The 11,860-nt window shown below is 45.6% G+C and overlaps 1 protein-coding gene across 1 annotated transcript; it reads left to right on the top strand.

The window, feature by feature from the left end:
• The first annotated feature begins 1,060 nt into the window (after window positions 1–1,060).
• On the top strand, window positions 1,061–10,984 carry LOC101673481 (serpin A9). The gene is made up of 4 exons (XM_004754752.2): window positions 1,061–1,827; window positions 7,043–7,316; window positions 9,198–9,345; window positions 10,717–10,984. Exons 1-4 carry the CDS (start codon window positions 1,158–1,160, stop codon window positions 10,918–10,920), a joined length of 1,296 nt encoding a protein of 431 aa, XP_004754809.2. The 5' UTR covers window positions 1,061–1,157; the 3' UTR covers window positions 10,921–10,984.
• Window positions 10,985–11,860: the final 876 nt, after the last annotated feature.

Raw genomic sequence — 11,860 nt, 5'->3', positions numbered from 1 at the left:
GGACAGAAGCACTCCTCAGCATTCTCTCTGTGGGTCTTGTGGGCAGAATCAAGTCTGTACCTCCTCCCAGCGGCCCCGTCTCTGCAGCCTGCCTCACGTGCCCCTGCCTATAAGACAAAAATCGCCCAATTAGATAAACGGCCATGGGGATGGTTTTGCAGTTTCGCCAAGGAATTACTCACTTGGCAAAAAGATTCTTTGTATAGTTCCTTCTGCTCTTCATCACATCTGGTGTGATCAAGTATTACTCGATTTACATAAATTGCATTTCGACCAAAAGGTTATTGGGAGCATGGCTAGGTCCTTAGGACTGTCCCTACAGGGACCAGTGACCTCATCACGCTTGATCCTCTGAATACCTAGATACGGTACAGACCATCCCCCCCCAGAGCCAAAAAGAAAACCGAAGTCCAGAGAAGCTAAAACTTGCCCATTGTGAGCCTCAGAGTGAGATGTAGTCCAACCCTGCTCCGTTCCAGAACGACCAGCATTTCCACCTGCCTCCAGCTCGCCTAGTCCAAAATGATCCTGGTGCATCAGTCTAGCTGGACGGGGCGTGCAGGGGCCAGGCATTCACAGCTAGAGCTAGCAGCCCACCAGCAACGAGACACCTGTCCTCAAGGCCCCTGAGGACGATGGTCCCAGGCCAGCCTGCTGAAGGACAGTGACACTGCCAGCAAATGCCTGTGGCTGGGAGTGGGCAGCCACGGCAAGGAAATGATCAGTTCAACACAAAAGGGACCAAGAATATCTCGAGGGATCTCTGAGGGATAAGAGGATGCCTTTCGGTGGCTGCTAAGATTGGGACTTTGCAGCCTGGTTCTACTGTCTTCCTTTCTGAACGGGAAGCCTACCAAACAGAAACAGCAAAGAGCGTGGGAGCTGAGATTCGGGATTTAAGACCTGACTTTGAATCCCAGACAGAACGCAAACTAGTTGGGTGGCCTGAGGTCAGTGACACAATGTCTCTGAGGCCTGTTTGCTTGTTTGTAAGCTAAAGACAACGATACTACCTGCCTCTCGTTCATGAGAGCCAATGAGATTACAGAGTGAACTGCCCTGTTCACCGTCCAGCCTGTCCCCATTCTGTCTTGAAAGGGGAGGGGTGTTGCCAGGTCTCGGATTCGGTGGCCAGACGCTCCGCTCACCTTCCCTCGATGGTTCTTTCTTCTCTTGCAGACTTAGCTCGTTTCAAAATGGCATCGGCCTTTTATGGAGTTTTCCTTGTTGTCAGCATCTGCGCTGTAATCCGCTGTGTGCCCCCACCCGGGACCCCGGGCAAGGGATCCCTCTGCCCGTCCTCCTCAAGGAGCACGGCTGCCTCCTGGCTGTCCTCCAGCAACACCAACTTTGCCTTCCGCCTGTACCGGAGGCTGGTTTTGAAGACTCCGGACCAGAACGTCTTCTTCTCCCCACTGAGTGTCTCCGCTTCCCTGGCCATGCTATCCCTTGGGGCCCGCTCAGCCACCAAGACCCAGATCCTCCAGAGCCTGGGGTTCAACCTCACGCACGTGCCAGAGCCCGCCATGCACCAGGCCTTCCAGCACCTGCTCCAGTTGCTCAGAGTCCCCAGCGCAGACCTGGACCTGAGGATGGGGAGTGTCCTCTTCCTCAAAAAGGAGCTGAAGCTGCAGGCAAATTTCTTGGACAACATCAAGAGGCTGTATGAGTCCAAAACCTTTTCTATCGATTTCTCAAGCACCTCCACTGCCCGGGAGAAGATCAACAGCTATGTGGAGAAGGAGACCAAAGGGAAGGTGGTGGACTTAATCCAAGGCCTTGAACCTCTGACGGTCATGGTCCTGGTGAACCACATTTTCTTTAAAGGTAAGGCTCCGAGGGCTTGATTTTTATTTTAATCTTGGTTCCCCTTCACTCTCCAGTTGAATAAGCAAGCTAAACAAACCCTAGACAGCACAGTCAGGGAGTGGGAAGTCTGGATTCGGACCAGTCTTGTAACAAGCTGGCTGCGTGACTGTGGCCACATCCTAGTCCCGCTCTCCGCTTCAGTGGATTGATGACGGGGCCTCGTTCAGCTCTGACCTTGGATAGTCTGGTTATGTGTCCCGAGGGGCTGACATTGGGCTCAGTGGGCAGCCCACGGGGAAAATCTTCTGGAAATGAGCTTGTAAGGACCTCGTCTCTTGCTCCCACCAGCGTCCTTGGTACCTCCAGAAGGTTTCGAGGAGGGGTGCAGAGTTCTCTGACAACCCCGCTTCAGAGGGAAATCCACAGGCCAGAGCACTTCTAGAGGTGCGCAAGGGCAGACAGGCCTGGATGATTGCCATTGACAGACACCCCCCTCAGCGCGTCAGTCTAGAACGTTGCAGTTTACAAACACACTGCTGCAGCGGAGCGGACATGGGCTTTGAAGTCAGACAGCCCTGGGTCTGAATGCTCCATGTTCCCCTTACTTGCTTCATGATTCTGGCTGCCTTACTTTAAAGATCTCTCCTGTATTGAGAGCCTGATGTGTGCGAGCCTCTGTGCGACCGGGATGGATGATGACAGAGCCAACTTCGGCAGAATCGTCAGGGACACTACTGTACCATCCCCCCCTCCTCCCTTTCTCTCTCCTTCCCTTCCTTTCTCCCCCTGCCATTCAACCCTCCCCCACTTCTCTTTCCCTCTATCTGCCTCTTCAGCTTCCCACCCATGTATCCATCCATTGTGTAAGGAGGTCAGGGAAGGAAAAGGAATTAACATGCCGTGAGCCCCTTCTAATTTTCCTGTGCTTTATATATGCTGTTCCATTTAATTTAATCGTATTTTTTTTATTGAAATATAATCCACCTACCACAAAATCTGCCAAGTTAAATTGCACAATTCAGTGGGTTTGGGTTTTGGTACATCCACAAGGTTGTACAAATACCTCCACTACGTAATTCCAGAACATTCTCATCACCTCCAAAAGAGACTCTCTATCCCTGAGACTCGCTTCATTTCTGCTCTTCCTTCACCAGAAACAAGCAATCTACTTTCTGTCTTCGTAGATTTACCTTTCCTGGACATTTTCTATAAATAGAATCATATAATACATGGAGGGTTTTGTGTGGACGTAGTTTTCAATTCCTTCTACCAAGGAGCTTGCTTGCAGGATTGTACGGCAAGAGTGCTGGTTTGGGAAGAAACCACCAGACTGTCCTTCAAAGTGCCTCTACCATCTTGCATTCCCACCAGCAGTGGGGGAGGCCCTGTGGTTTCCCATCCTCTCCTGCATTTGGTGCTGTCAGTGTTCCAGACGCGGGCCGTGTAAACGGGTGCTCCAGATGCGGGCCGTGTAAACGGGTGCGTTGTGGTTGTTTCAATTTGCATATCCCTGATGACATAGGATATGGAGCTTCTTTTCATGTTTATCTGCCATCTGCCTATCTTCTTTGGTGATCTATTTGTTCAGGGTTTTGGCCCACTTTTTAAAATCCTGTTACTTGTTTTCTTATCTAAGTTTTAAGAGTTCTTTGTACATTTTTGGATAACAGTCTTATCAGGTGCATATTTTCTCCTAGGAGGTCGTCTGGCTTTTCATTCTGTTGACATTGTCTTTCACAGAGTAGAAGTTTTAAATTTTAATGAAGTTCAGCTTATCACTGATTCCTCTCAGGGATCATGCCTTTGGTGTTCTAAAAATTGTTGCCATACCCAAAGTCATCTAGTTTTTCTCCTATATTATCTTCTAGGTGTTTTACAGTTCTGTGTTTTACCTTTAGGTCTGTGATCCATTTTGAGTTAGTTTCAGTGAAAGATAAAAAGTGTGTGTCTAGATTCCTTTGTTTTTCTTTGCATATAAATGCTGCTGTCTCAACACCATTTGTGGAAAAAGCTCTTTTCACTCCACTCCTTTGTGCCTTTACTCTTTTGTCAAAGATCAGTTGACTGTATTTACATGGGTCTATTTGTAAGCTCTCTGTTCCATTGATCTGTCCGTCTGTTGTTCACCAATACCAGACTATCTTGAGCACCATAACTTTAGAGTAAATCTTGAAGTTGGTTATTGTCAGTCCTCCAACATTGTTCTTCTCCTTCAATACTGTGTTGACTATTCTGGGTCTTTTGTTTTTTTATATAAACTTTAGTATTAGTTTATTAATATCTATAATACAATCTGCTAAGGTTTTGATTGAGATTGCATTGAATCTATAGATCAAATTGGGAAGAACTGACATTGTAACAATATTGAGTCTGGAATATCTTTCCATTCATTTAGTGCTTTGATTTTATTCATCAGAGTTTTATAATTTTCTCCAATAGATCTTATACATATTTTGCTAAATGTCTAAGTTGTTTTTGGATGCAAATGTAAATGGTATTGTGTTTTTAATGTCAAATTCCATTCGTTCATTGATGGCATATGGAAAAGCATCAACTTTTGCATATTAACCTTATATCTTACAACCTTGCTTTAATCACTTACGAGTTCCAGGAGTTCTTTTGTTTGTCAGCTCTTGGATTTTCTACATAGACGATCATATCATCTGTGAACAAAGACAGTTTTATGTCTGCCTTCCCAATCTGTATACTTTTTGTTTCTTTTTTTTTATCTTATTGCATTAGCTAGAACTTCCAGTAAAATACCGAAAAGGAGTGGCAAGAGGGGACATCCTTGTATTATATCTGAACTTAGTGGAAAAGCTTTGCATTTCTCACCATTAAGTCTGACGTTAGCTATAGGCTTTTTGTAGATATTTTAAAACAAATTGAGGAGGTTCTCTTTTACTTCTAGTTTACTGAGAATTTTTACTATGATGGGTGTTAGATTTTGTCAAATGCTTTTGCTTCATTTATTGATAATGATTACTTTTTCTTGCTTAGCTTCTTGATGATGGATTACATTAATTTATTTTCAAATGTCGAACCAGCCTTACAAACCTGGGATAAACCCCATTTGATTGTGGTGTATAATTATTTTTATACATTATCAAATTTGATTGCTAATATTTTTGTGGAGCATTTTTGCTTCTATGTTCATGACAGATATGGGTCTGTAGTTTTCCTTTCTTGCTATGTCTTTGTCTGATTTGGGTATTAAAATAATGCGGGCTTCATGGAACAAGTTAGGAAGTATTTTCTCTGTTTCTATCCTCTGAAAAACATTGTAAGAATTGATATAATTTCTTCCTTAAATGTTTGGTAGACTTCACCAGTGAATCCATCTGTTTTGGAATCCTGTTTTGGAAAGTTATTAATTATTGTCAATTTCTTTAATAGATATAGGCCTATTCATATGTCTATTTCTTCTTATGCATTAACAAATTGGAGTATCTCATCTAGGTTATCAAGTTGGTGGGCATAGAGTTGTTTGTAGTATTCCTTTCTTTTCCTTTTAATGTCCACAAGATCTATGGCATTGTTTCTTCTCTTATTTTTGATATTAGTAGATTGTATGGTCTATACTTTCTTTTTTATGTCTCCATTTTTTTTTTGTAAGAGCTAGATTTTTAAAATTATGTAGTGCAACAACTCTGAGAATCAGATTCTCACCCTTTCAAGGACTGATTGTTTTTTCTTGTTTCAATAGTTGTTTGTTTAGTGATTTTTCTGAAATAATTGAAGTTTATACTTTGTGATGTGTGGCCACCAAAGGGTCTTCTTGTTTAGTTAAGTGGTTAACTATGTTTGGGCAGAGATTCCATATGTGTCTAAAACAAATAAATCTCTTAGTCTTTGCTGAGAGCTTTTGTGTACATAGCGGAATGTGCCATCAACACTCACCCAGCCAGTTTATAAATCTGACTCAGTCTTCACTTTCTGTTTATGCAAATCCTCAAAGTCAGCCATAAGTAGGAACTTAGAGCCTTCTCACATTTTTTCTCAAATATACATCCAGGTATATACATGCATGCAGCCTCAAAATGCCCAGGATATTGTGGAACTATCCAAATGTCCTAAGGACATCTTTGTCTTCAGCGTCTCCTTTCAGAACTTTTGATCACTCTGTGGTTCGTCCCATCTGTTATCCTCACCAGGACAACAATGAAACTAAAACACTTGCCTGTAATTGTTTCTAACAAAAATTTCCAACCCCCTGAGAAGAAGGCTTTAGCACTGAGTGAGCAGCAGTCAACCTTGGAAATGGGGGTCTTCCAGATAACTACAGAGGTCAAGCGATAAAAATGAGTCTTTGAAAGTTATTCTGTCAATGATTTGGGGAATATAGGCTGCTATTTTTCAAGGCTACTGCTGAGCTGGAGAGCAGAGGGTGGAACTGGCACAGGTTAAAATAACCATAAAGTTGACTGTTCTTGAGATTCAGCCATTTTTCTTGAATTAACTCTCCCCAGGTAGCCATAAGCCTTTGGTTAATTTCCAGAGTTCCAAAAAAGCTGATTCTGAATATCTTTGCCAATTTTTATTATTGTCCTAATGGAAGGGGAAATATACAGAGGTCCTTACTCTGTCATATTTGCAGATGCCACCCTGCTCCCAACCCATCCTGTTAACCTTCTTGATTAATCTGTTGTTTGTCCCAACTTTATTTACTGCCTCCAGAAGCTGCAAAATTTATCATCACCTGTGACTGTTTTTGACTAATTTCCTCCATGGAATAATCTTTTTTGCCTTGGTTGAACTCCAAATCAGATCAAACACAGGCAATTTTGCAAGTGTTGCCTTCCAGGGAAGCACAAGATGGGTCAAATAACAGTTCTCTGGGAATGAGTCTTTGAATGGGTTCCAGCCCTATTTTTTCCCCTTCAGTGGCTGCCAGCCTGCTGGATTTCACCACAAATGCAGGCTATTATTTTTCAATGCTATTATTGAAGAGCTAGTACAAGAGGAATGGAACTAGGGCAAGTTAAAACACCACAAAGCTCAATTTCTTACCAAGATTTAGCTGCTTCCATTTAATAAACTGTCCCATAATCTGCTTAAAGAGTTTGTTTAATTTCCAGAATTCTAAAGAAGTTTATTCTGACCATTGTGGGCAGTTTTTTCATGGCTTTTACGAAGGAGAGAGTTTTCAGAGATCCTTACTTCATCATTTTTGTTGTCCTCCACTTACTATCTGTACTTAGATGTAAAGACCTCTCTTCTCCCTCCATGCTAGCCAAGTGGGAAAAGCCCTTTAACCCTGGCTCTACAAGGAAGAGCTCCCCATTCCTGGTGGGCAAGAAGACCACTGTGAAGGTCCCAATGATGCACCAGGTGGAAGAGTTTGCCTTTGGAGTGGACCCAAAAGTGGACTGCTCCGTGCTGCAGATGGACTACGGTAGACACACTACAGCCTTCTTTGTCCTCCCTGGCCAGGGCAAGATGAAGCAGCTGGAACAGGCCTTGTCAGCCAGGACACTGAGGAATTGGGGTCACTTACTCCAGAAAAGGTGGGAATCTGTGTCAGTCTCCTGGGGGCTGAGGCAAGTGGTGGGGTACCTCCAAGGACAGGGGATAGACCATGATAGCAGCCCTTGAATGCCAACTGAGCCCCAGCTGCCTGTTGGAAAGGGAACTTGGGGCTGTGGTCTCACTTGAACTTCACAATCACCTGACAGACGAAGAGTGCTATCATCCCCATCCATAGACAAGGAAGTAGAGGCTCTAGGAGGGGAGATGAATTGCCCAAGGCCATGTAGCTAATATAACCCCACAACACTATTATGTCCTTGTAGTGATTCCATCCCAGGAGAACTCACTCTACCAGCCAATATGATATTAAATTCCAAGGAATGATTCCATAAAAACAAACCAGAAAAAAAAAAAAAAAAAAAGCACCAATCGTCACCTAGAAAATGAGGGTAATACTGATACTCAACCCAGAAGTTGTTGAAAAGATAAAACAAGTTACTATTTAAAAAGTGCTTAGAACAGTGCCAGAAAGATCATATGTGATCGATAATGTTAGCTAATAGTAAGATTATTATTATTTCTGTATCTATTATGGAGACCATCAAAAGACTATTAAGCATAAGATAAAAAGGAAAGTCAAAGTCTTATGTACAGTCTCTTAGCGATATTTTCTTGGCCTCGTTGGCACCATTCCCGGGTGCCCAAGATCCAGGGGGAGACAAGACAGGACAGGGTTAACCGTAGCTCAAGAAGACTAAGTTCAGTGCCCCAGGGGAAGCCCAGGCAGTATGCTGAGGAGCTTCTGAGCAAAAAGATATAGTTTTAGCTGGGATCCATGGCGGGCTTCAGGGAGATGATGACGTGAGTCAGGAGCATAGGTAGGACGTGAAGGTACAGATAGGATTGGGAAGGGCACTCCCAGTAAAGGAAACAGTGTTGGCAAAGAGGCATAGCTGGGAACCAAGGAACATTATAGGATGCTTCAGAGATTTGTGCTCTGACTGCCACCACAGCTGGACAGAGGAGGCAGCATGGAGGCAGGGGCAGGGGGCAGTGTGTGAAGAGCGACAGATGGACCAGGGAGGAGATGGCCAGGCCAGCACAGGGGACCGTAACCAGGAAGAGAGAGCTGTCCATTGTGCTAGATGCCCATCAATGAAGATGTAAGTGTCCACCCAGCACTTCTGTGCTTTCATTTCTGTGACTTACCAAGTACATGACCTTGGGAAAAGGAATAAAATAATCTTAACATCTTTAAAATGGAAATGAAGCTCGTGAAAGTGCCTGGGACAGTGCCTGACACACAGTAAATGCTCAGAAAATGTGGGCTTTTCATTCTTGGTTCAGGGAGACCATTGCAGAGGAAGGAAAAAAATTATGCTGCACTCCAGGGCTGTGTTGTCCAACTACTAGCCCCATGCAGTTATTTAAATTTAAATGAATAAAAATTGGTAAAACTACGGGTTTTTCCCCGTGTGGCCAGTTGCCGACATCCTGGTCAGCACAGACAGAATCTTTCCAACCTTGCAGAAAGTTCTACTGAACTCTGCTGCTCTCAGTGTTTGGCAAGGTTTGTCTCAGGAAGGGCTAGGGGAGATGGTGGACACAATGTCCATCACTGCCTGGTGCCCCCCACTGGTCATTGCCACAGGACCCCTTGCTGGGCCCCTGTCTATGATCTGTCTTTTACCTTATTACTCTCCCCCCACTCTTCTTACTTCTCTATGAAGCCAGACCTGCTCATCCAGGGGGCTTGCCTCCGGAGCAACCTGGGTTGGATGTCTGGGATATGCTGACTACTTTAACAGCAACCAGCAAAAGCTAGAAGAAGAACAAAGTCTCCCAAAATGCCTCTGAGAAGCAGAGCTAGAGACCAAAGTGCTTGTGACCTCACATTGTCCTTCTCCCCATCTCTACAGGTGGATAGAGGTGTTCATTCCAAAATTCTCCATTTCTGCCTCCTATGACCTAGAAACCATTCTCCCAAAGATGGGCATCCGGGATGCCTTTGATAAAAATGCTGATTTTTCCGGAATTACAAAGAGAGACTTCCTGCAGCTTTCCAAAGTGAGTTAACCCATGAGAACATTTGCCTGAGCTGGAAAGGACTACGGTGACTGGTTAATTGAGCCCTCACATCTCATTGATAAGGAAACATAGACCCTGAGAGGCAAAGTGACCTCTCTATGGCAGAAGTAGGGCTGAATTTCAAGGTTTCCACGCCTGTGGCTTTATGGCCATCATCCTTCTGATACACAGGCAACTTTCATCCCTCTTCCAATTAACTTTCCTAAGATCCAGCTACTGTTCCTTGAAAATTAGACCTGTCCTAGGAAGGCAACACTTCCACCTCGAGACCTGCTACAGATGAGCAAATGCCTACCTGGCATTTGGCCTTACCTCCCTGAATCCTGGGGCCTCACACTGAAGTCACATCGGCTGCCCGGGGGCCATTTCTACCCTGTAGAAGTGCTGTATTTGGCTTGCAATGTTAAAAAGAAAAAGACAGAGCCTGTTTCTACCATGTAGGCTACTGTACCTCAAAGGAGAGATTTCTGATTGTCTTGAAAGAAATCACTGAGTCCAATTCCCACATGACAACAGTGAACCCAAACCTCTATGTAGAATCCATCAGCCAGACCTGAGCCGTGAGCACCCCTCTTAGGGAGAGGGAACCCTCCAGGGGCCCTCTGTGCCTGTCCCCGCTGCTCTTCCAAAAAGTCTGGTTCTTGTCTGCATAGGAGTTTCTGATCCCTGACCGAAAAATGTATCTTGATGATAGACTATAATGGTCAGAACTGGTTCTGGGTCACTGAAGGGGGCTTTGTCATTGGTGTCCAGGGAAAGAATACAAAGGTCCCAATGGCATATGTTGAGTGTAATGATCATTTTCCCATCCATGTACTTATGTGCACATACGAACGGCAGCAGCTATAATTGCCTGAAGTTCTCAGGTCCCCTGAGGCTTGGGAGGGCATGAGCCCCTGGTGAAGTCTCTTCCCTAGAAGACCCAGAAGGGGCCCACTATGTAATGACACCACCCTGCACCTCCTGGGCAACCTTGTAGCAATACAGTGGCACCCGTACTTTGCCTGATCTTCTTTAATTCACCCATGACCTTGTGGGAAATACACCAGGACGATGACCCTTTCAGAGATTTGGAAAATGACATCAGCAGCCCCTAAGTAACCTCCACGCCAATAAAGTGGCAGAACTGGGACACAGCCCTAAGTTTTCTGGTGTGCACTTGCAACCACTGGACTCGTAGAGATCCAGTTCACCATCTCAGCGACAGGTGCACACCCCATGCCCGGCATCGAGAGCAGTGAGCTGGAGGTCTCTGGAGGGGGCATCACCATCCCCGAGGCAGAAGCCCGAGGCTCAGTGAAGTAGCTCTGCCTCTGAGGGGGCCGCTGACATCTGTTTTTCCCTTGGCAGGCCGCCCACAAGGCTGTGCTGGACGTCAGCGAGGAGGGCACAGAAGCCGCCGCGGCCACGGCCACCAAGCTCATAGTCCGCTCGAAGGACGGCCCCTCTCACACCGTCATCCGCTTCGATCGGCCCTTCCTGCTGCTGCTGATCAACAGAGCCACAGAGGCCATTCTCTTCCTTGGGAAAGTTGAAAATCCCACGAAATTCTAGGTGGAAACCTCCTGCTGACGGAGTCCACATTGAAAACTCCCAGGAAATAAACCGTGTTGTGATGATCTCAGTATGACTTGAAGATGTGTCTCCTTCTGCTCTGAGGGTCTGCCTGACCCCAGCAGAGCTGCATCTGCTCCTGGGACGCCCCTCTGAGGGCTCACTCAGTGAAAGTCAGCAGAGATATGGGTCACAACCCCCAGTCACAAAGCCCATGCATCCCCCCATTGCTTCTCTTCTCTACAAATCCTCCTGAGTAACTAGCCTCATGGACGTTTCTGGTGGGCATATTCCTGTTCCTCGAAGCCCCCAGGAACAGTAATTTGCAGGGCAGTCACAGCATGGCAGAGTTATAGGAAAGAAGTCAATAAACCTAAAATGAGGATTTGGCCAACAACAATGTTCCCACATGACTTGAAGGCCCAAATCTGATTGTGGTAATGGGCTAACTCCCAGTGGCCCAGCTGTCACGATATGACATCTCAGGAGCTGACTGAATTCATTCATCCTTTCCTTTCCTTTTCTCTTTTGAAGATTTTATTCATTTATTTGCCGAGAGAGAGAGAAAAAAAAGGGGGTCAGTGGAGGGAAAGGGAGAAGCAGGGTCCCCACTGAGCAGGGAACCCAACGCTGGGTTCCATCCCAGGACCCTGGGACCATGACCTGAGCCGAAGGCAGGTGCTTAGCCGACTGAGCCACCCAGGCGCCCCTCATTCATCCATTTCAACAAGAACTCACTGAGCACCTCCTTTGTGCCTAGAGTGAGTGAGTCAGACAGACAAGGTCCCTGCCCCACCCCGGGCCTAAATGGGGATGATGGACCCCTTGACAACCACACGGACTTATAAGTAAATTAATGACGAAAGCTGTGAAGACATAGAGGAGGGTGCTTACGAGTAGTGGGTGAGACAGAAGAGGGGCCCTGAGAGCGCAAAGCCTG

This window comes from Mustela putorius, unplaced genomic scaffold, assembly GCF_011764305.1.
Source record: "Mustela putorius furo isolate JIRA1106 unplaced genomic scaffold, ASM1176430v1.1 tig00000129_pilon_pilon_pilon, whole genome shotgun sequence".
Taxonomy (NCBI): Eukaryota; Metazoa; Chordata; class Mammalia; order Carnivora; family Mustelidae; genus Mustela; species Mustela putorius.
Note: the sequence above shows the minus strand (reverse complement) of the source record. Positions and strands in the feature narration are given on the sequence as shown.

Excerpts from the sequence above, each read along its gene's own strand:
- LOC101673481 (XM_004754752.2), top strand. The coding sequence starts at position 1,158 with ATGGTTCTTTCTTCTCTTGCAGACTTAGCTCGTTTCAAAATGGCATCG. Across the intron at positions 7,317-9,197 it reads GGTCACTTACTCCAGAAAAG|GTGGATAGAGGTGTTCATTC; the intron begins GTGGGAATCTGT and ends CCATCTCTACAG. Across the intron at positions 9,346-10,716 it reads ACTTCCTGCAGCTTTCCAAA|GCCGCCCACAAGGCTGTGCT; the intron begins GTGAGTTAACCC and ends TTCCCTTGGCAG.